Source organism: Xiphophorus hellerii, chromosome 22 (genome assembly GCF_003331165.1).
Source record: "Xiphophorus hellerii strain 12219 chromosome 22, Xiphophorus_hellerii-4.1, whole genome shotgun sequence".
In the NCBI taxonomy this organism is placed as follows: domain Eukaryota; kingdom Metazoa; phylum Chordata; class Actinopteri; order Cyprinodontiformes; family Poeciliidae; genus Xiphophorus; species Xiphophorus hellerii.
The window spans coordinates 9,700,644-9,726,309 of NC_045693.1; the positions used below are offsets into that span (position 1 = coordinate 9,700,644).

Here is a 25,666-nt window from a genome sequence, read left to right on the forward strand (position 1 = left end):
GGCTTTACAGCTGCGCTACCTCCATTATGCTCTGTAATCCTCACTGTAGTCACAGAGGGCACCCTATTGTCTCTACTTGATACACCATGAGGGCCAGTGGAGCTGGGACCTCAATTCTCTTGTGGAATAAAAGCCCCAAGCAGACACCCTGAACCCAACACAAGTCTCCGAAATAGCGGTTCGCTTGTGTTAAAGAGGTCCAACCAACATCATCCAGTTCAACTGGACGCCTGGTTCTTGCCCTACCTGATCTGAGGACATGTGTGCAGCCTCATTAAGTGCAGCAGTTACCGTGGGTGGCAAGGTTAAAGCGATGAAATGCCTGCGGTCCAACCGAGCGTGATTTAAACAAAGCCCTCGGTCTGGACAAGAGGCCAACTTCATGCAGCTCACAAGAGAGGATGAAGGGACGAAAAGGGGTGGGGGAGAGGGCTTCATGAACTCTCAGGACCCAACAAGCCCAATTGCACCACACTACCATCTGTCCACAACAGCCAATCAACTGATGAAAAGGACAAAGAGTGATATCATACCTAACCTGACAATTGTTAGTGTGCACTGGAGTAAAGCTCTTGAAGTGAAGGATGAGAGAATCTGGTCTTTACCAATTCAAGGGCTGTCTGCGCCAAAGCCCTTTGCATTGGAACAGTGGGCCAAGCAATCCAGATGTTCTTATTTCATTCTATGGCAAGAAAATGTTTTTTTTAGTATGCATGAAACTGAAAGAGTATAACCAAGAGTCCTCAAACTTCACAAGGCACCAAGTTTGTTGTCCATCTCTGCTCTAGTGCTGTTGCAAGGGTTCACGCAGACTTAATGCTGCCAGAATGGGAATGTAAACAGAAACCTTTGTCGTTTAAAAAATATGCAAGATGCCAGGGTCTAAATAGAGCACAAATAAAAAGCACAAAGCATCAAATTCCCACAAGCCAACACAAACGTCCTTTTCTTTTTTCGACATGAACTGAAAGGATCTACATCAGATATCAGAGTCAAAAACCGATCATGATTGATAGAAACAACAAATCATCGTTGAATAATGCTGGATATTACAAGAAGAACTTCCATCACGATTCAGGTAAAAATAGCCTTGATGTAATTGGACACACACACATACCAGCAGACTGTGCCTTTCAGCTATCAGGCACAGTGGAGGAGTTTGTGGGCCAAGCTCTGGGGCCAGTCAGTCTGTGCACGGTCCCTTTTTCTTTTTTTTTTTCACTTCATGGAAATGTGCTCCAGCATGGCAAATCATCTCTCTCACAAAGCTCCAGCACTCCCGCTTGTCAGGGTCGTTTATTTACCAAAAGGAGACGAGATGTGTGACCCAAAGAAACCAGAAAGTTTTCTCTTTTCTTTCTACTCTGGAGTTGCTGCAACTTGAGAAGCAACCAGAAGAGGCAGAGGAGAGGAAATCTGTGATTTAAACTGTTTCATGTCAACTGTTATCTGTTAAGATTATGCAAACAGGATCACATAAAGTAAAGATAGCACCAAAAGGGGTTTCCTAAGAGAATGATTTTTTTTTTTTTTGTTAATCTAAGGAGTATGATGTGTAGTGGAGAAAAAGATGTGCTGCAGGTTTTCTGATAGAGGTAGTTTTGCATCCAACACAAACTGAAGGAATTACAAGATTTTTTTTTCTGATATGTATCTGAACATTACATGCCATCAGTCAATGTGTAAAGCATGGTTTCAATAAATGCTCACTTTTACACCATCTGACACCAGATCAAAGCTGATTGCAGAAATATTGCATGACTTTTGTGCATCTCTATTTTAACGACTGCTTTTAACACCGTCACACACAAAGCAGGACACAGGAATGAAATAACTCGAGCCACTTTTATCTTTACTTAAACTGATGGGTGCCAGACAGCTATAATTAACTTCAAATCATACTTTCGAATTAGCAACTAAGTTTCACCCCAAGTCAAATTCCAAGTTTAACAATATGCAAAGTACTTTAACACTCTAAAAGAATTAAGATGGACAGGTCTAAACCTGGTGGACTAAAATACCTGCACGTTGTAAATTAGTGCACACAATCTCAAGACCGGGGTCACGGGGTGTCAAAAAAAGAAGGATTCCAAAGGGAAACTTTTCCTTTGTTTGTTGCCTTTTCTACCCACTTTTTAAAGGGGGTGGGGGACGTTAAAGTCAGAGTCGGTCCAAGTCTGAACAAAGCCCGGAGCAGAATTTAATTTGGGACCCCATAAGTCACCACAGCAGCACCGACTTCCTGTTAATATTGTCCATGCTTAATTTTTTTAACATCTTTATTTTTTAAATCACATTTTCCTGTTTTTGCATTTTATATGTCTTATTTGATTTTGCATTACCAAGCAACAATGAGAAAAAGAAACTAGCCACTGATGTATTTACAATTAGTTTAAGTGTGCATTAAAGTTTTTTTTTTTTCCATAGAGTTTTTTTTTTCCCCATCAAGTTTTATTGTTTTAATTTGAATTTTCTTTCATACATAAAATGTGTTTACTTCTGGTAGGTTTTCAAACCTCTGTAAATTCAAACTTTCCTGGGATTCCCAGGAAAACATGAGACACATAAAAAGTCACAAAGTTTTCATATGTTTCGACTCGGCCTCAGTGAAGGTGATGTAAGGACATACATCTGCCTTCCGAACACCTATTTTCACTTCTCTATACGTTTTATTTGGTGATGAAAATCAGGAAATGTGTTGTGTTTTTTTTTTTTATGATTATCGAAGCCTCCACTCACCGGCCAGGCAAAGCTGAAGGGCAAAACTATCCTGGATTTGTCATTCCTGACAGGACTCCTGAAAGAAAACGTATTCCCTCCGAGGACAGGCGTAGATCCCATTCCGAAGCTGCAGGGCCCCGCAGCGGAAACCCTGGACTGGTACTCCTTCAGACAAACTTTGAAAAACGTGTCGCACTCGCTCCGTGCGCACTTTCGATCCGCGGCGCTCCGTGCGCCATCGCAACACATGCCGTTGGGCAACTCTCCGTTCGCGTTGTGCATCGACAAGATCTGCAGCTCGAATTGTCCCGATCCCTGCGACACCTGTTGGGAGACACAAGAGTGGTTATTCAGCGTGCAGACCCGAACCTCTCCTGGAAGCACGGCTGCATGTCGAGCTAGCACACAGAACACAGCGGTGCATCCACTCAGCCGAACCGAGTGACCTTTCCCGCTGCTCCCAGACCAACAGATCCACATACCTCCACAAGAAAGCAGAGCAGGAAGAAGGCAGCAACCGCGGAGCTGCGTCTCAAAATCATGCCTGCTGTTTGCCACTCGTTTGTACTAGTCGTCCGGCCGACCCACGGCACCAGAGCTCTCCTCTGGTTTGAACATGCACGAATGGGGGGAAACAGCAGTTTGCTTAGCGGAGCACAGGTTCCAGATTCATAGAAGAGCTGTGGTTTCTTTCCTGGTAGGTCCGTCAAACACTCCGGAGCGTCTGCTCTTCGTCTCCACTTGTTGCTGAGGAAAGTTTACACAGAAGCCATGCGGCGGCCGATCCCACTGCAGACTGACTCACTGACTGCTGGTCCGAGTCTGAGCTCAAGCTACACAAGTTCAGCGGAGGGGAGTTTCCTCCATATTAATGAGGCAAGCTAGCACACAGCACCGCCCCTCAACCTTAAAGCTGCTTCTCACACTTTCTGTAAAAAACAGCACAATCACTTTAGATGCAGTTACCGCCTACAGGACAATATACAACCTCGCTGTTTAGCAAATTCGCTGTAAACGGTTTTAATCGAGATAAAACCCAGCCTCCCTGAGCTTCCACAGGTACGTGTCTCTGCTGGTGACATCACATTGGGCTGAACAGGGCTGCAAACTTTTGATTGGGGCTTAAAGCACCATCAGGGTGCAGGTGGCGGTGGTGGTGCTTGACTGGGAAGTAATTATATATATATATATATATATATATATATATATATATATATATATATATATATATATATATATATATATATATATATATATATATATATATATAGTTGTTGTTTATACTTATAAAAAATATAAATAAATATGCTTTCATCAAAATACTTTGTGTAGAGAACTACAGAAAATGTGATTTTAACAGTGATTTTGGTTGAGATTAAGCAAACCAGTCAAAGTCTATTCTTAAAAAAATATATATTTTCTATTATTTAACTTAACTTTATAAGTTATTGCCTTAATAAATTGGATTGACAAATTGTATTTTCAATAACAATCAATGAAGTTTTTTAAAGATTAGCTAAATCCCAAATGAACAAAATGAAGATTAACTGTATAAACTGTACTTTAATGGTGCTTTCTTTATGTTACTGTGCAAAAAGTGACATTTTCATATCATTTCGTTTGGATGTTTTTGGGTTAGAGGTTAGCTACTGCAGGTGAATCTTCCTGTTGATAACAAATGTACAGCTTGGTCCATGTCTACGTCACAACCCTGCATCAGATATAAAACCATCTCACTCAGACATAGCAAGTCAGGAGTTGGAATTGTAGGCATTAATTGATAACATTTTCAGGTATGCATTTTATTACCTATTAGTTAGCATAGTCTTTTAATTTAATTAGCATTGTGCTAGCTATGGGACTCGCTGAGTCAGCTCCTTGAGCTTGAACTGATAAGGTTTAAACCCGCTGGGCTCCATAAAGCCTACCTTCACCTCTGATGACGACGGATAGAAATCCTTCACCTTAAAAGACAGATCTTTGGCAAAACTACCAGTGTCACTCTGGTTGCTCTTCATGTTTCAAGCTAGCTGTCACTTTCCCTGTCCTTGACCACACCCCTCATTAACTCCCTCTGCTCCTCCTCCCCACACTTGGCCACGCCCCTCAGTGTCTCTTAGCACGGCCCACTTTGGTGGAATTTCGGGTTTAGTTCCATGTTAAGAAACATGTAAAGAAGTATTACATTTAAGCGAAATAAAATTTCAGATTTAATACCCAATTACATTATTTTTACATTACTAACATTCTATTCACTGTGGAACTGACATGTAAACGAAGCAACAAAAAATTGTTGGGGTGTATCAGACTGACGACTTTATTCCAGGTGTTCCCTAGGTCATGCCTCGCTGGGTAGTAAACCATATTGCTGCTATTAAATCCGCCACTGACATAAAGAGACTTATGGCCCTTTTCCACTAGCACCTCTAAAGCGTGGCTCGATTCGGCTCATTTACAGTTCTGGTGGTTTTCCATTACAAGTTTAGTGAGTGTGGTCGACATATAGTGGTCGACCCCAGAGTCCGAAACGTAGTGCAGCGAGATCTATATGCTGCACAAACGCAACAGTGAAGGAGGCAATGTTGAGCAGTCTTCTCAGTCTGGGGCTTTTTTTTGACTCAAAAAAGAAAAGAACCAGAGAAGTCTGTGGGCAGAGAAGTAAAGGAGAGTGAGAGTCACTTTTGTGATGCAACACCCTAGCCAAGCAGTGACCGACACTCTTCTGATGTCACATTTTAAGCCCCACTTTGCACACTTGGAACCCCAACAAAAAAAATCTAAAAACAGAGACTAGCACTATGTAGCCAATACTAGTGGAAAACCCTTATAATCATCTAGAACGTTTGGAAAAGGGCCATCATGAAGCATTAGAACTGTCTCCAAAATTTAATCTTGGAATGATGATGGTCCCAAAAAAGTGGGTCATAGTTGTAAGTCAGACAACCACTTTTCTATTTAAAGTTTTCCAAACTCACTTTACAATCAAAATCCACCATAAAGTTGCTTGTCTAATGTAGCTTTTACAAATATCAAATAATCAGCTCGATCCTTGTGTCTTTTGTGATGTCATCAAACCAAAAATAAAAATCCAAACTGAATGACTATTTTCTTTTTGCCACAGTCTACTTTTATTTTTTGTGAAATCTTGCAGTGGGAATCTATATTTGATTAACAAACTGTGTTTGTATTGCCAGGAATGATAAAAAATACACACCTGGATGGTAGTTTTAAGAATTTCTAGCATCACAGTGCTGGCACAATAATGTGTGAAGACTCATATGACCCGAAGTCATGTTGACGTGCATAAATCTCCACAGCCACAAGCCTAAACAAAAGTTTAATGTATTTTTCAAGCATGCCTCAGTTCTTACTGCATCTACCTCTTGTTCTAATAGACTTCACCACAGCTTTTCCAGTAATTTTTACTTCGTAAAGATTTATGTCTGCCTGAAAGGTGGACAGATCCAATGTTAGCTTTCACACTCTGATTAGTAAAGGCAGTTCGCTAAATCATGTGGAGTGAAAAGAAAGCTTGCATCAAGGCCAGCAGTGAGCCAAGGGCAAATACTGAAAGCATGGCATTTTTAGGCAAGCCCTGGAAGAAGATTGTGAAATTCTACTGTTGAAACATCTTAAACATCTGCAAATTTTAAGCATATTTTTCCTGCTAGAAATGCTTTGATTGTTGGAATGTCAACAATGTCAAGAGCACATATTGTAAATCAGTTGCTAATCAGAATATACAGTGCCTTGGAAAAGTATTTGTACTTGAACTTTTTCCACATTTTTCAAATTACAAAGGCAACTCTGAATGTACTTATTGGGATTTATGCTATGTAACCAAACAGTTGAGAATCATTGTGAAGTAAAAAGAAAATAATACATGGTCTTTCTCTACAAATAAAAATCTGAAAATATTCTAAACAGATGCCTTTATTTTGATAGTTACGAATAAAATCAATAGGCTTCAGAAATTCTCTAAATAGTAAGCAGATTTCATCTTTGTGTAATTTAATCTCAGAATAAATCCAGCTGTTCATTGAAGGCTTCAGAGGTCTGTAAGAGTTGACAAACAGCATCATGAAGAAAACAACATGCCAACCTCCTAGCATCTCACAGAGGTCTGTTCAATGAATCATAAGACAATATAGAGCACAACAGCGTACTAAAATATGAATGTTCACCTAAGCTGACCAAAGAGAGCATTAAAGCAGCCAAGATGGCCGTGATAACTCTGGAGGAGCTGCAAAGACCAACAGGTATAGGAGAATCTGTCAACAGGACAAATACAAGCATTACGCTTTACAAATTTAATGGAAGAGCAGCAAGGAGAAAGACATTCTTAAAAATAAAAAACAATAAGTCGCACAGCAAGTATGCGGAAAATGTTGGTTTGGTGAACTGAAACTAAAAATATATTTGATCTAAATGTGGCTAAAAACTAACACCCTAAACACACCGCATCCACTGTGGAAAATGGTGGTGGCAGCATCATGCTGTGGAGTTGCATTGTTTCAGCAGAGACAGGGAAGGTGGTTAGAGTTGAAGTGAATATGGATGGAGCTACATGCAGAATAATACTGGAAGTTAACCTGGTTTAGATTAAGGCATATTAATGAGTTAGAATGGCCTAGTCAAAGTTCAGAGCTTAATCCGTTTTAGAATATGTGGCAAATGAATCCAAAAATATGTCTTTCTTTTAAATATTTTACATGTAAAATGTACAAAACATGTTTCATTTTCCTTCCTTTTCACAATTACACATGATCTTGTGCTGATTCTATCCTATGCAAAATAGCACTGCAGTTTGTGGGTTTAATCAGACAAAATGCAAAAAAAAAGAAAAAAAAACTAAGAAAGGTGAATATATCCACAAGTCATGGTAAGGCCAAATATCCATGGCACTACCAGGATGGATGTCCATCTAAATGAAACTCCTGCTAACCAGATTAACAGATTTAACATTCGCTTTATTTTCATGTGATCAAGGAAATATTCCTGTTGGTGTCAAAGGGTAACTGTGGCCAGGTGTCTCTCTTCTAGAAGGTAATCTGTGAACTAGATCAGTGGCCAGCACTGTGCACTCACCCACCCACACACACATTTATATGAGGGGTGGGAAACCCCCTCTGCCCCTGTCGTTAGTGATTTGTGCGAACCAATTACACAGGTCACTCAAAGGGTCACAATCAAAGAAGCACCGTTGGAAACCGTGGTATTACATAGTAAGGAGCGAATCAATCAGTAACTATGTAATGCTTCACCATCCCAGTTTATAGCTGTTTATGAGGGTGTTGCACTGTGTAGATGTATATGTTTGCACTAGATAAGCTGAAAGATAATTTTTTTGTAGTTTTTCTATAAGACTGTACAACCTCTACTTTGCTTTGTGTTTTCACCTAAACTGGAAAGCATCAGGGTTTATCTTATCTGCAGAAGCATCAGCGACACAGGGATGCACACCAGCCAGGGCTTGGATTTTTATCTAATGCAGAGGCCGTGATACAACTTGTATTCCTTCACAAGGAGGGAGAGTATCTAGGTGTTACTTCCACGCTCTTAAATCACTGCCGTCAATATTCAAATGTCACGTTTCCTGTAGTTGAACTTCAAGATGAAAGATACCACTTCCTGGCCTCAGCCACTGAGCTGATAGACATCTCAGGTTACAGGCCTCATTGAAATGCTCTCTTTGGATAATTAGGGTTAATTGGAAAAGTTTTTAACCCTTGGGTAAGTTTCTTTTTTCTCTCGCTTTCACTTATTCTCCTTGATGGGAAAAGCTGAAATTGAGTCTAGACGCTATGGACAGTTTGGGGAGGGGGTTGTGTCAGAAATCTGCCTTCAGTGCCCCCACGACCTGCCCAGAGTTGATGCTGCTAGGGAAGATGATGGGGGTGGGGGAGAGCTGTGGTGAGAGGAGGGGGAAAATGTATACAGACTATACAGTGCTTAGCAAGACCTTTTCTCCTTTTGTCACATTATACAACTCTAAACTTTGATATACCTTAATGGCCTTTTATTTGGAAGACCAAATATCTGCGGGTCTATGTATGTTTCCGGTTGTTGTTTTGGTGGAAGTTGCCGACTCTTTGACATCTTCTAACAGGATTCCTTCCAGGAGGAATCCTTCCAGGATTGATAGGATTTATAGGTAGACTGATAGGTAGGCAACCTATCAGTTGCCTACCTATCAGTAGGCAACTGATAGGTAGTTGCCTACCTATCAACTCTGACCAGCTTCCCTTCTGTAGAAACACACATTTATACCAGTTGTTTGAATTATATCTATTAACATCTGCAATTTCAAGTGGTGCAGTGGTCCTAGGTTCCAAGTCCAGTGTGGGCTCTTTTTTCTTTGAGTTACCATATTTCCTACATGCATGGTGGGTTGTCTCTGGGTACTTCACTTTCCTCCTACAATCCAAAAACACTTCTGTTTGGTCATTAGTCTCTTTAAATTGCTTTGTAATGGCTTAGTGACTTATTCAGGGTTTACTTTACTTCTTGCCCTTTAACCAATTATGTATTTTTTGTTTGATATTTGATTATTTGCAATATTGTTATGTCAGTATTTTAAAAATTATGCTTCTTGCAATTCCTTTTTTTACCTCAAGTATTTCCTCATTATCATCAGTCCTTCAAACCAACCTTAGAGCTGATAACTGCACATTTTTGCCTTGTTTGGCATATTAAGTCTCTAAAGGATCTCTGCAGGTCCTTCAGGGGTACTGCAGGTTTATTAGTTGCTTATCTGATTAATGCTGTCAGTTTAGATGGAAGGCCGTGTCTTGGCAAACTAGAACAGAGCTTGGAGAGTCGTGGAAAGAAATCTAAAGATGACACACTTTTTAGATTTTGGGGGAGAAAATCTAAAAGTTTTGGGGGAGAAAATGAGGGAGAAAACAAAATCACAATTTGTTTCTTCATCTCCAGAGCTATGCACAATTTTGTCTTGGTTTATCAAATAAATAAAACATTTACAGGGTAGGTACCCTTTTGGCAACACGTTATAAATTTGTTCTTCCCTTTTACAATGATAAATCCAAACTAGTGGTACACAACTGCAAAAAGAACTGAAAAAAACTGGATCTCTTCTGTTTAACCATAACAACTCCCATTTATCATGCAGCATGTCTGCTGCTCCTTATGAGCACGGTGTGTTGTCCTCATGGAGCACAGACCTGGTTTCTCCTCCGAGGCCATGGTGCTAATCTCCTGCAGCCTTAATGTGATTATGGTAATGATCACAGAAATGACCCTTGGGCTTTTGGGGGGCGATCCATGGCTCATACATCCTCACACATGGGTCTACTGTGACTTCCAGATGAGAACAGCAGACTGAGCCGGTCCTGGTGGCCCCTCTCTCCTGTTCTTGTGTCCTCTCTCTGCTTGGATGAGATAAGTGAATGACCAAATACATTCCAGACCAGGGACACAAAACCTGAAAGGCTATGAGAGGGAGAAAGAGATGGATACCTTTTGTTGTCTGACAATCAATGCCGTATTCCAATCCAATTACCTCAGTCTTTTGCAACCCCTTCTGTTGCAGAGCATGGCATTGAAGCCTGCTGGAGTTCAGACTTCAACAAGAATGTGGTGGATTAGGTGCTTAGTGTGCTCCCTTCCCCCTACTTTTTATTAAAATCCATGACATATGCTCCCATGAAATGATTTATAACAGCTACTATCTTTTTAACATTTAACATTCAGTCACCAAAGTCAAGGAAGAGGTTAATTTCCTCTTTCATCCATAGCAAACAAAAGGATCCTGTGTTGTTTCAATAGTCAACAGAGAAATACAAGTAAGCAACATGACTGTGCATTTACCCTTCAGCATTACATTAAGGAGGAAATGACGTGTACATGAGGTGCTCTTCAGTCACGTTTTGGAGCCATGAAGCCTACTCGACCACAGTCAGTCTCGTGAAACACCTCTGCAGGCTCTTTTCTTTCTTCAAGCAGAGGCTGATGACTGTAGAAATGAAAACAATGTTTCATTTTGTTTTGTTGCTAATATTTTACTACTGCTACACATAGATGTCAGCTTTCAGAACTGTGAGAATAAAGAGAAAAACCAAAAGGATGAGAACATGTTCCATAATATATAATTAAACATGATCAAAGATACAGTCAGAAGGTTTCATACACTTACCATGGACCTAATGTCATTAGTTTAGACTGAAACACTCATGTACAACTTCAGGAAGTGAACAGCATTTTTTTCTAATCCACATCCGGTCAAATATATTCATATAGAATCAAATATATGCATGCAACCCTGTAAATATCAGAAAAAAGTCCTTAAGCAAGTTGCAGAGAAGCTGGAAAATAGGGCTGGAGGTTTGATCCCCATTATTGGCAGAGCTGAGCTGAAGTAAAGCTGAAGAATTTCATTATTCCATCTTGTGCATTTCACTAGTACAACAAGCAGCTAAATACACTATGAGCATGATACTTCTATTACTATGCTTGATAGCTGGAACAGTGTTCTTAGATCTGAAAGTCTCACCCCAACTCCTCCAAACATCCTTTTGTCATCGTGGCCAAACAGCTCATTCTTTGCCTTATCTGGCCATGAAACATTTTCTCACAAGGAGTTCAGTTTCTTTGGGTGGGTAGCTGCAGATTTCAGTCATGCTTGAAAATGCTGGCAGCCTCTCAGTCCATGGTTATATACAGTGGGCAGTGGCACTGCTCTTCAAGTAGTTTACATTTGGGAGGTTCCTGGGTTGTTCTTGAACATCTTAACCGATTACCTTTCCCTCTCAGGGGAGCAGTTTGGGTTAGCTGATGGAAACTTGGACACTAATGGTTCTTTCAGTAGGACAAGGATCCAAAAAACACATCAGAACTGGTTTGGGGATGAATTAAGCAGGCTTTCATAAATCTGGAATGACCCCCATCTCAACCCTGTTGAGAATTTATAGACTATGTCTAAAAACTGAGTCCATGCAGGGAGACCCAACCAATTTAAATAAACTCCACCAAGATGAGCAGTCAAACATCCATCCAGAGCTATAACAGAAGCCTGTTGATGGTCACAAATATAATGCAGTGTCTCTGCAATATGTTAACAGACATTTACCCAAACATTAGTGGAGATTTACCTCCACTAATGTTTGGGTAAATCCATGTATATCCATGTACATGTAAATCCATGTACATCCATGAGAAAGATTAGAGACAGCCATGAGAAAGTTGAACACTCAATTCTAAAAATACAAACTACTTGAAGTTGTTTGCTACATAACCATCTGACCCTTTACACAAAAAACATTGTGTAAAGTCCAAAATTAGAATGGGAATAATATAAACGTCCGACCAGGTCTGTACATCAACGTTTATTTTGAGAAACAAAATTAGTATATTCTAACTTTCAGGCATTCAAGACACAAAATACTTTATCATATATGTTCATCAGGAAGGTCAACTATGTCATAGGTCAGCGGTCCCCAACCTTTTTAGTCGGTCGGACCGGTCAGCCCTTCGCAATTTAGCTGCGGACCGGGGGTGGGGTGGGGGGTGGGGTGTTCAGATGAACCATTTCTGTTAATCTATAGCTTTAAGTAGCTATACAGTATTATTTCTCTTATGTTGTAAAGTTACTGAACAGCCTCTTATTCTTATCTTCACATATTTCTTACTTTTGTGTAAACCTGCATGCTCCCACTTAATTTTGATTTGATTCTGTTACACCTGAATTTTTCTATTCTGTTCTATAAAGCCCTGCACTTATTTAATGAAATGGGTGTAATAGGTATCTATTTGGCTCTCTCTTAGTTTAAGAAACTCGGCTTCTGCCTGAATTTACAGGGTTCCCACCTCACTTACAGTAAAAATAAGGTGGAGCGTAGGCATTAATGTATTAAGAGTTTTAAGGAGATTACGACAAATACCGGGCAGGAGTAAATGTAGGAAGTGATGAAGCACATCTGAGTGGGCGATTAGAGCTCAGAGAGGTTCCCTTTTGTCATTTGGGGTGTTTTTCCTTTTAAATATACACCACTGTTTACATGGTGTGTTTATGGGAGCTGCTCTTACAAAATGTGTTACAGATGGTATCAGCATTTTGCACTCAGATAAATGTCCCCCCTCCCCTTTCTTAAAGCAGGGCTGCATGCAGTTCAAAAGCCTCTTCTGTGAGGTGATGGTATTTGGATGTCTGAGTGAATATGCGGTGAGCACCTCGGTGTGGTGGGAGCCTAGCTGCCATGTGGAGGTTGAGTAAAAAAGAGGGATTACATGTTGAGGGGTTTGGTTTTGATTTTCATTGGTTCAAACTGTGCCTAATTGCTGTGGTGATTCTGTGGGCGACTCATTTATGTCATGTTTATTCGAAGTGTCTTTAGTCTTTTCCCCCATGCTAAAGTGGTACAACATATGTCAGCGGGACGGGGAGTGGAGTGAGGAGAAATGACGGCAGAAGGATTTAGATGGTTACCTGCAAGCATGAATATCAACAGCGTCATAACAAGGCTACAGGATCAGCTCTCTGCACAGGCACACGTGTTAGGTTAAGACCCTGTGAATGGATCATCAGTGTGTTGTGTGCTGTCCCCTCACATCCTTAATGGCCAGGGGTGTTTGATCCTCTGAGGGGCGGGAAGATAGATTATCCTGTCTTAGGCTATAGCTGCATTTCCACCTGGTCTACAGTATCAAGTCTCATACAGCTGAGCTGACCCTTGTGATTAGGCCAAATGTGTGTGCAGGAAGGCTCCTTTCACCGGGGATTCATATCCAGAGCCTGCGTCAGAGCCAAAACCTCCTATTGCATTTTAGTGGGAATTTATGTGATATACCAAAGTGGTGCCTAATTGTAAAGTGGGTCGAAAGAAGGAAAAAATAACTGAAAAGTGATGTCCATTTGTATTCAGCCATCCTGAATCAGTACTTTGTAGAACTTGTACATTTCTAGAGGAACATTGTTGCCTGTTCTTTTTTGCACAAACCTTTAGGTTCAATGATGGGGAGTGTAAGAGCATGAGTTTTCAAGTCTTGTTACAGATTCTCAACTGGATTTAGGTCTTGACTTTGATTGGACCATTCTAGATTGTGAATATACAGTACTTTGATCTAGCTCTGGCTATTGATGTATGAAATATCTATTAGTACATCAGATTGTGTGCTTGGTTTTATGTTTAGAGTTTTAACTCTGCTCTGCTGTAACCCCAGTCTCAAGTCTTTCGTTGCCTGTTTAGGTTGATCAATCTTCCCCGCCTCTCGCTCGTTGATAGCTGGCGATAGGCACCAGCACCCTTTCTGACCCCAATGGGATAAGGGTGTAAGAAAATAGATGGATGGACGGTGCAAGTGGGAAATAATGGAAGAATGGGTGACTTGTGTCGCTCTACACGACTTAAGGTAAAAATTAAACTGAATTTATTGCATTTTTGACAGCAGCTTTCTTGTCAGGTAACCAAGAACTAGTAGCCAATTACTTGTACTGTTTTTTATTTCGGAATATTAAAGTAATGGGGGGGTTCAAATGCATGAATCTGCAATTCAGATTTTTTGATAAAAATTATTTTGCTAAAACATCATAATATGCATAATACCCCTTTTATTTCCAGTACATCAAATTCCAAGAAAATGCGTTAAAGTTTGTGGTTGTGATATGTAAAATGTGAAAAACTTTCAGTGCTGTGAATATTTTTCCAAGGCACTTTGTGATTAAATCAAGAAGACACCAGAATTCAGGGGAATGTTTGCAGCTTCATTATTGATCATGGTGACAGTTCCTCAAGTGGGTGGAGGGAAACTATTGAAGCAAGAAGATTAGATCCACTGTTCATCACACTAACCGAGGTGGTCTCCTCAAGTTAGAAGGGTTTGCGTGTCCTCAGGATCAGTGAGTCAGAACAGTGCTCTCTTCAAACAGGATATTGGGCCTCGCTTGAGGTGAGTGCACCTAATTACCTGAACTTCCTATCTGGAGGAGGTGACACTGATAAAACTCTTCCTCTCTGTTGTCCCGGTTGTTGTCAGTCATGTTGCACTTTGGATGATGAGGGTGAGAAATCCCCGGGATTCTGAAACCAGCAACTTTTACTAAAAAAAAAAAGGAAAGAAAAATGGCCTACAGGCCTGCCAAGAGGAATATAAGCTCCATCAGAACGACATCCGTTGCCAGCCTTGAGGGGAAAATATTGATGCTGGCAGTCTCTTGACGTCCTTTGCACCATGACGTAGCGGTTTTTCCATGACACATTTGATGATTGTTTCCAAATGGGCCTGTCAGTTTCAATATAGATGACCCCTTCGCTTCACTTTCTTCTAGAGCAAACTAAATCCACAGGCTCATACATATTAGCAGGCACACTCCAGGAATAACTCTTGAAGAAGAACAGGCAGTCACAAGCTGATATCAGTTTTGATATTCAGTCTTCTCATTCCTGACTGAAAGAGACCGAGTCTGTTTTTGTAAGCCTGTAGATGGAAAGCCGGCCGCAATGTTATTTCCAGGAAACTGGATGTAAATCCATGAAATGGCATTACACCCCAGCATGTGGCATGTCAGGGAGCACACGGACCAACCACAGAGACGCAGGGGATCTGCAAAAATGTTGCTCAGTTTATTTACACAAAACATAAAAAATATCAAGGGAATGCAATAAATTTGAGCTCATAAAAGGAGGTCAACAAAGCAAACTTAACACAGGAAACTTGAACACAAACTGACTGGAAACGTATGGAGCGACTGAGTTCCAAGCAAAAATAATAAACTAACAAGCTAATTAAAAACAAATTGTACAGAGTAACACAAGTTAGTAAGCAATAGGAAAGATAATATACATTAAGTATAATAGAAAAGCAAACTTCAAATCCTTACAATGTCTGAAGAGATCCAGATGACACAAACCAATATCAGCAACAGGAAGATCTGATCCAAGTGGGACAGTTTCTATTAACATAGTAACAAACGATCGGCAGATGTAAATTAACTCAACCCAAATTACCACATTTTTACTGTGTTACATAACTGTTAAATATTTATACGTGCATTCCAAATAGTCAAAAACAGCTAAAACAATTGTAAAAGTGTCTTACAGGGGACATGCTCCTATTAGTGTGAGACATTAACTTCAAAGGTCTTTTCCACTTTGAACATGAATATCCTTTACAATTCAGCTGGAAAACAAACAAATCTCATTAGGAAACATGTAACAAAGGTGACATAATTTGATTGCATAAATGCACTTTGGTTTCTCTTTCGACATCCAGGCTTCATGATTTCAACTCCTGCTATAAATTCTTTTAAATCTGAGGAACCTGAAATATGATTGATATAGTATGGAGATTTGGTCCCCACCTTCTGACTGCTACCTTTGAAGACTGAAATTCTTTTGATCCTTTGTAACCATGGCTCCATGGTAACGATGGAGAGGAACAAATTTAAGAAAAAGACTGAATGGTACAACTAAATTAAAAGTTTCTTTAACAAAGTATTTAAAGGTCTGCACATTTATAGGTCAGAATAAAAGTGGAAAAGGTTGTGAAGTGATTTATTGTAGTTTTATTTTATCACACGGATGTCCACATATTTTATATGTTCTTACATACTTTAAGGTAATTCTAAAAAAATAGAGATTTTGTTTAATTTTACATTTTTAGTATCAGGTTCTGCTGTATAGTTATACTAAAATACACAGAGGCTTTACTTTAATACAAAAAGGGGGAAAAGTCATGATGTTTCCTCAAATACAATTAGATACAATAAAATACTTCAAAAGAAGATCAGGTATATATATAACAATAAACCCTTCTCTAATTATATTTAATCCCTGGTTTAGGCCCAGTGCCAGCATGAGGCGTGTCAGTGTAATGACTGTTGCCTAACATATTATGGACAGTGTGGAGTTTGTTTACAGACCTTAGTCGGGTCGGAGGCATGCGAGCGGTCACCTTCCAGAGCATAACGTGGAAATATGTGGGAACTGCTCCGTTAATGAGTACAGCTGAATATTTGAAGGGTCTGCTTCACTGGAGCATATCAACTACCTGTTAATGTTAAACTAATGAGCTGTTCTCTAGGGTTGTCACTTTAAGGCTTTTGTAAACACACTTGGTAAATCACAATACAAAAAGGCGTAAATGTGCTTGGTGGCACAGAATAGTTCACAGCAGCAATATTTTTAGATACTTTAACACTCATTTGATGTCATTTGAAAAAGTTAGTTTCTGTTTAATTCAGAATAATAATTGTGTGGTGGAAAAAAAAATACTGAAAACTGAACAATGAGTAGATGGGGGTCCACTGTAACTATGATTAATAAAAGCTAATATTTCTTAATTAATATGATGAGGTTTATGATGTACATTAAAATAAAGGAAATTTACTTAAGATTTTTTTTCCCTTTTCAACAGAAAGACAGGAGCTAAACATTACCATGGTAGGTCAACAGGCTGGCAGTGAATGGAAGTTTGAGCCTGGCTTAAAAAGCTGATTACTTGATCAGGAGAGAATCAGCTGCAGGTATATAGAGCAGAACTAAGGAGGAAATTGCTGGCTGATTAGACTAAAGGCTATTCACACAGCAAGTAAATACACTGTTTTGTCCATATGCGATCTATATATCTGGCCTTTTCACAGCTGTCCGATTTTGATCTTTTCACCCCCTCAAAAAAAAAAGAAAAAAGAAAAGAAATCCGATACATACCTCTTCCATATCAGCTCTTTGAACGGTCATGTGCATTGGCTTCTTTATCATTAAGGTGAGACATAAACACCACAATTCTGCACCAGAAACAGTCAGGGGCAGTAAATCAGAATGCAAACAATTGCTGAAAATTATAATTATGCAATTAAGGAAGAAGTTTCTGCATTACATCTTAATCCCACCACTTCTGACTCTGTCTACATACTTTCCTAGAGAAACTGCAATCAATACTCCACGGTCTATAAATTGTCCTTTCATTTTAGTAGCTTCCTTCTTATTTTTATGATCTTGTGAGGATGGACCTTACCAAGCTCTGCCCACAACCGACCTAGTGGCCGCAAGTCTCACAAACAAAGCCTCACAGCGCCTTGTTTCTATGTAAATGTGGCGTATTCCACTTTGACTGATTCTCTGCAGTGTATTTCTGACTCGATTAGTGCATAATTTCTACCAGATTTTCACAATTTATCAGCTACTACAATGGACAGAGGAACTAAGAAGTTCATGTCATCTTTTTTGGATGAGATCAAGGTGTTTGAGCCACGCGATGCCTCCAACATTGTGCATGTCACTTTCGCTCGATGAGGAAAACTGCAGATCCACACACCCTCTACATCAATATAGCTGCGGACAAGATCACTGATGCCTATTGTTCTTGCAAGGCTGGGTAAGTCGGGCATTCATCGTTTTGTAGGTTACTTTCGAAATCAGTCGGTGATTCCTGTGGTTTGTTGGCAAATGTTTGAGTGTGCCTAGGCCTGATACACTGTACTTGGTGCTAGAGTGGCTAACACGAGTAACAGTTTAGTCCAAAGCCTTTACTGCTAAAATAAAATCTTTAGTGTATGTCAGATACAGTACACATTGCATATTGATCTGTTTAGCTAACGTAAGACTGTGTAGCAGACAGGCTTCAAGGTGTAGAAGTTGCATCATTCCTGCCATTATGCTGTACTTAGCTAAAGGGAAGCTAAGTGTGTTTGTGAGAGGGCTACGCACGTGGTAGCCACGCTACCACGTAGAATGGGCATCAGCCAATGAAAAGCGGGCCCTGTGGTAAGGTCCATACCGTCGGCTTCCGTTGCTTTACAAACTTTAAAATCGATCCATCAACGGCTCTATCCAGTATTACTTCCGTAAACAATGCGTGACGTCAATGTTCTTCTTCTGCGCATGTGGAGATGTAAACCCTTCACACAGAAGTCTCAATGCGGTCGGGTTTCATTAGTACAACTGAGTAATAGGGCCATTCTAAGAAAATAATATAATACAATTATTAGAATAAAGTCATAAAATTACAAGAATAAACTTGTAAAAGAATAAAGTCATATTTTCGGGCTGTTCTGATAATATTGGGAGTTTATTCTCATAATACTATGACTTTATTCTCAAAACATGAGTTTATTCTGGTATTACTATGACTGTTATTTTTAAATATAACTTTATTCTCATAATTTTATAATTAAATTTTTTTCTTTGAAGGGTCTGCTTCACTGGAGAACATCTATGTCCCTAATACGCTGTTGTAAATTAGTAGCTTGAACGACCAGCCAATAATTAATTAATTAATTAAATAAATTTAATTTTATTAAATAAAAGCAAAACAAATCTGAATTTATTTCAGAAAAAAAATTGGTAATGACCATCAAGACTTGCTGTGTGAACATATAGCGTGGATCTCACCTGGTGGGAGGAGGAAATGAACAGAGAGAAAAACAAGCTGGGAGGGGAAAAAAGTGGCGATAAGAAGGAAGTTGGAAGAGAGTACATTTTTTATTCTACATGATAAAAAGTAAACAGGTGATATGTTGAAAGTAAGCATAGTGTGCTAAACTATCCATACCCCAATGTGCAACAACAATCTGATGTATAACTAGAAGTAGTTAGAGTTAAACTGAAGAGATGAAGTTTTTCAAGGCTCTTTACAATGCACTAATTGTTGTAAACAGAAAAAACCCAGAGAAGAGAATTTAAAGTAATTTCAACATTTTTGCATTCTGTTTCATTGCAAGCTACAGTGTATTTTATTGGGAATCAGCATTCTAGATTAAAACCACGTGGCCAGTAATTGTAGAAGGAAAATGATGAATGTTTTTTTTTTTTTATTTGCAAATAAAATCCTGAAAATCAAGGCATGCACTTCTATTTGTCCCCCTTTGCTCTGATATCCTTAAATAAAATCCAGAGCACCCAGTTGTCTTCAGAAATACTTGAGCACTGCATTTCCGTGTGTTGGAATGGCCAGTCAAAGTCTTGATTGGAATTTCTTTCCCCTAGATGCTCTCCATTAAGTTTAGTGAACAACTTTCATGGGGGTAAAGTTTAGTCTCTGGGTGCGCAAAGCTGGTCATATGAAACATTATCAATAAACTAGCGTAAAGTTAAATTTTACTGGGTTTTAAGAGACAACAGGAGACTTTATTATCTTGTATTTTATTCTGTCTTGGCTTTGACTTTCAAAATGCTGTGAAGCAGTCATAAAACTGTCAATGGGGGGAGAAATGTTTCCACACACCATGATAACAAACAGCACAGAGGCAATACAAGCATGGGTGCCATAGAGACAGCACATTGTGATTACACTGTTGTTCCTTTTTTGATAGCCTGGATTACTGGCTTGTTCTCAGAATACTATCTATTTAGTTTTAATAAAGTTACAAGTAATTTCTACATGCCTGATTTTTTTCTTTGTCTTGATCTGCCAATTTCAGCTGTTTTTGCTTAGATAACTATAAATCAAGTCTCCAACTCAGTGAATCATTCACCCTTCAGTATAAATAAATACAATAAAGAGTTACCTCAAATATTCCAATAAAAATATTAGTGTGAAGTTTCATAAGCTTTCAGATAACTGAACACATTGCTTTTTAAAGAGGTTTTCTATTTACTAGACACCGTCTCTGTAGCCTGGTTTTGTGGTCAACCCATACAAAATGGGCTCCAACTTTAAAATGAAATGGCTTAATGGTTAACAAATTAAACAGAACTCAATAAAGAGTGATTACGAAGCTAAAACGCAGAACTTATGCCTTTACCTGAAGCAGCTTTTATGTTTGATGGCAAAATAACAATGCTTGCCTGGACATGGCTGTTTTTTATGGAACAGCAGAGAGGCAGAGTTGCTTCATTGATATATTGCACATGCTGTCACACATCGCCTTGGAAAGGTATTTATACCCCTTGAACTTGTCAAGATTTTGTCACGTCACCACCACAAATCTCAGTGTTTTGTGCCTCAATTTTATGTTGCAGTCCAACACAAAGCAGCACATAATACATGAAAGGAAAAAAGGCCCAAAGATTTTCAAAATGCAATAACTAAGAACCACTTTGTGACTCTTTTTCTTTGATGTCTTTGTCCCCTCTTGTTTGCAAAATAGTTCAAAAATAGTGCAAAGAGAGCATTTGTAGACATCAATTTCTGCATCAATGCAAGAGATTCTCAATTGGATTTGGTTCTGTACTTTGACTAGGCTATCCTAACACACGAAAGGATATACTTTGATTTAAACCGTTTCACTGTAGCTCTAGCAGCATGTTTAGGGTCTTGCTCGGATGTGAACCTTCACCCTTCAAGTCTTTTGCACCCTCTAACAGATTTTCTTCTTGTGTGTAGCGCCATCTAATACTGAAGTAAAGCATCCCACAGTATGATGCTGCCAAAACTGTGTTTTAATGTAGGGCTTATGCCAGAGTTCAAATGGGACTTCCATTTGCTTTCTGTCAACACTGGCTTTCTTCTTGACAGATTTGTTGAGTTAACATTTAATAATTTCCTTGTCAACAGATTGCCCCACCTGAGCGGTGGACCGCTGCATCACCTCCAGAGTTACCATGAGCTTTTCGGGTTTTTGTTTGAATGTGTGTTCTTTTGGGTTTGCCGATGCGCCAAGGTCATTCAACACTTACACTTTACTTATTTGTGACATCAGAGGTAATTGATTGCGGTACATTTTATTTTGCAGTATCAAAGTAAAAGGGGCTAAACATAAAGGTATGACAAGCTTAAATATTTTAAGTATACATATTTCTTTCCACTTCACAATTGTACATTCATCATTAGTCTATTATATGAAATCCTGATAAAAAAACATTGAAGCTTTAAATTCTAGCATAAAATGCAGAATAAATTTGCTATGCACAGAAATATATAAATGGTGACATTAATGCGCCTTTCTGCATGCGTCCTGCACGCTGGCAGAAGCAGACAGTGTTTTGACACGAGGCTGCCTGTCTGTCACCGGCCAAGTCGGTTCGCGCTGAGTGAGAGCAAAGCGCTGGCAGGCCTCACAGGATCCACGAATCAAGGCCGCCGCAGTAGAAGGGGCCCAGCGTTTTCTTAATTCACTGACAGACGCCGCTAACTCTGTTTACGACAGCTAAACAAAAGCAGCCTGGAAGCTATAGACTCACCGCCTTGTTTTAATTAATTTTATTTGATAATGTTTTTCATTCTGCCCCAATCAGAGTCCCTGAATGCATTTTAATGTGGTGCGCTAATGCATGAGAGTCTCAACTCCCCTCGGTGCGTTATACGTTTTGTAAATCAGGGAGAAAAAGAGGAGATCTTTTGTGTCAGCACATCTGACATTCCTTTGTGTGCAGTTAAAGGCTTGTCTTGTGAAATCATGCTTCAATGCCGTTGTGGAGACGTGGTTTGTGCACATTCATTATGAGGGGCTTGTGAGTGACATAATGTTAGCGCTTAAGGTTGAAAGCAAGGGGCTGTGCTTATTAACAGGCTCATAACGAACCCCAGTTTGTCTTGGTGATACATAATGCGTGTCTGTTGAAAGTTACTGGATGCTACAAGCAGGTTTGCTTTAGAAACACATCAAAAAGTTCATATTAATTCTGGCTCACTTAAGATAGAATGCATTCAAGTTGCCCAGTAATCATAACGCTCCACTGATCTAAAGCCCATTGTCACACGGCCACTTGAAGAAGTCTTTTGTGTAACAGAAGAATGCCAGCGTGACCCCCGGCAGCGCCGACCAAGGCCAGGCAGACGTTTCTTTGGCCCAGCCGTCCACTCCTCTCAGCAGCTCGGAGTAAGATTTCAAGGTCCGAGTGGCCATGAGTGTTGCTGAGAGATAGGCAGAGAGAAAAGATCCCTAACCCAATAGCTTTGATGATTGAAACAAAACACGGAGCCCCTGCAGACCACCGCCTGCAGACATGGGACCGAGTGTGCTGTCATGCCTATTTGCCAGTGGCATCACTCAAAATCTGAACGCATTTGTTTTTTTTTTATTGCTTCAGTGAATACACCGGTGTTCACTTCAATGGGTGTTTTTTGATTATTTTTTTTTTTTTTTTGATTATTATTCTCTTTATTCATTTCATTCAATACAAATAAAAAAAATTTTTAATACAAAGAAAAAATAAAATAATTTTAAAAAATGAAATGAAAGGTAGCAGAAAGAAGAAAATAATCTTATAATATCTGCCCCTTTTTCTCAACTATGGATCAAAACAACAAAAAACAAACAAACAAAACAAAAAAAAAAAAAAAAAACTAAAATTTTTTTGATTTGTCTTATGTGACAAAAAAAAAGAAAACAAAGGAAGAACAAAGAAACAAGGTCAATCATCAATCTCAACTGAACAATACTATACTTTGACTTTATACTATTTCATACTTCTTCAAAAAAACAATCTTTAACATTCTTTTAAACATGTGTAATGATTTAGCATTTTTAACATCGTTTTGCAGGTCGTTCCACAGTTTGACTCCTTGTATCGAAGTGTTGATCAGAAACTCGCTCAAAAATGCCCAACACTTGCAGAAGCTGCTTTGCTTTCTGATGAGGAAAATGAGTACACAACCAGAAATGACCATCATTTTTGGAGGTCAAAGGTGGGGTCCTACCTCTTAGAACTTACACAAAATAAAACCTTCTTTTCATGAATTAATTGGGAATCATCTCTGATCCTCCAAATGCATCACTACACTTCTAACAGACATGTACATTGTGGAGACAACAGAACAGCTTTATGGTCTAACAAAGTTTTAATTTATCCTATTCATTGCTGTGCAGTGGGTCCTACAGGGAGGTGGAACAAAGTCAGTAAAAATGTGTCTCTTTATTGGATTTGGAATCCCATTACATCATTTAAAGGGCAAGGCAAGTTTATATAGTTACATTCATTGGCACCCCCGGTAAAGAAGTGTTAAAAAGTCTTAATATAAATCTAAAAGAGAAAAATTCAGCCTTTATTGTGAGCACATTTTATTCATCCATTGCCTATGGTCGTTTTTGCACAATCTCCATAAATAATTTGGAGAGATTTTCCAGATTGTCATAGGTCCTCTGTTTTTCTCTCCTCTCTTCAGCTCACCCCAGTTTCTTTAAGCATTTAGCATGGGGACTGAGATTTTTATTTAAGACTGTCTGGCATTTCAGACAGTTCATGATGGCACACTTTAAAAATATTTTAAGGGCCTCTGCAGAAGAAAAAGCCTCACTGCATCAAAGATCCTCTACCATATCTAACAGTGGTTAGGTATTCTTTGTGTTTGAAATTTTTTTGTCTTATTTGACAAAAGCATGCAGTTCTGGTTAAAGTCAAAGCAAAGTTTTACAAACTCTTAACGAGTATAAATCAATAAGGGAGAAGAAACAGAAAAAGTCTGCTGTTTTTCAGCAGTATAGCTGTTGCTTATTCAAAGGTTTTTGGCCAGTGACATATTTGTTTACCCAGCACATAGATGTGGATGATGTTTTCAATACTTTGAGGTATAAATCATGTCCTGTGGGTGTGTTTCCATAAGGTGTGGTGAACAGCATTTAGCTGGTTGTGGCTATCAAGTATCCGCAATGTTGGAAAATAAAAAAAAAAAATAAACGTTTTTTTAATTTTTTCAAATGTTAGTAAGAGAATAAAAAGCATGTTTTTACCTCATTCCCATGCAGGATGACAGATAGTTGTCAAGTTGTCAAAAAAAGCGGTATATTGGCCTGGGAATGGGGAGGAGCATTTAAAAAGAGGATATCAAGAAGATATTCCCAAGGTTTTTTAGTATGACAAAAAGTTCTTGGTTTTGGCTTTTGAAATATTCAGATTCTTTCTGATTTACAAATGCAATGCAACAAATGGTTTCATTAATAAGATCCCTGTGGGGAGCCATGTGTGGGCATGTCACTGACTCATGCAAGTTTCTTTTAAAATGACAATGAGATCATTAAAAAGGATTTACACCAAGAAGAAATATCCAACCACAACATCAGATGTTTGATAAGCAGTGTTGCATGTCCCAAGAGGCTTTGCAATCCACACAGGTCAGTCAATCTCACGGGCTCACAGAATATCCGACAGGCATCATCTGCTTGGAAAAAAAGTAGTAGAATAAAATTTATTTATTTATGAAGCTGCAAGTTCCAAACAAATTTCTCAGATCCCTTTAAAAGTAGATCCAATTTCTGTCCAGAAACATATAATCAGTCAGATCAAACATAGCGACTCAAGTTCAGTTACATAACGTAAAGTAAGAACATTCCAAGTAAAACATAAAACAGAACATACAAAGAAGACAGATTTCCATATGGGCCCCTAAGCCACCCTGAGTTCATAATCCAACATGGCTGCTACACACGAGACATTATGAAACTTGTAGCCATAAACTGTCTTCTTGTGCTTCGAACAGTTTGTGTGACATTAAACCAGTTTCACACATACAGCACTGTGAATATGTTCTGTTTCTGTTTTTCTTTTTGTATTTAATGATTTAGACCATCAAAGTGATTGTAATTATCAAACAAAGATAACTTGGGTTTAAAACTATACATTTTAAAATCATATTTTCAATAATTAAGGGGGAAAAAACCTCAAACCAACCATGACCTATATGAAAATATCCTTATAACCAGGGACTTAAAAAGACTCAATGACCTGCTACAGAAGGCTGGTTCTGTTCTGAGGCCTGCTGTGAAACCTCTGCAGATGATGGTGAAAAAAGGATTCCTCTTCATGAGACTGTTCTGCAGTCGGAGGCTTCTCCAGATCTGCTGTAATATAGAATGCTACAAGTTTCTTGCAAAATCACAAAAGTTTTGAAAGGAACTTAACCGGCATTTTATTGCTGGTTTAGGCAATAAAATTGCCTTAACCGGCATTTTACACCCTTTTGTGGTAAAGAAAAAAATGCCTACAGCACCTGGATTTCAGCCATTCGGAGGTGGTCTCCCATTCAAGTACTGACCAGGCTTGACTCTGTTTAGCTTCTGTGATCAGATGAAAACAGTCTTAACCGGAATAGTTTGGCTGTAGACAACATGGGT

At 39.1% G+C, this 25,666-nt stretch overlaps 1 protein-coding gene across 1 annotated transcript in view; it reads right to left on the bottom strand.

The window, feature by feature from the left end:
- Positions 1-3,549, bottom strand: part of jag1b (jagged canonical Notch ligand 1b) — a 37,300-nt gene extending 33,751 nt beyond the window's left edge. The window contains exons 1-2 of the mRNA XM_032553017.1: positions 3,204-3,549; positions 2,740-3,045 (exon numbers count right to left, since the gene is read on the bottom strand). Coding sequence (XP_032408908.1) covers positions 2,740-3,045; positions 3,204-3,263 — 366 coding nt within the window. The 5' untranslated portion in view covers positions 3,264-3,549. The remainder of the gene's footprint in view (positions 1-2,739; positions 3,046-3,203) is intronic.
- Positions 3,550-25,666: the final 22,117 nt, after the last annotated feature.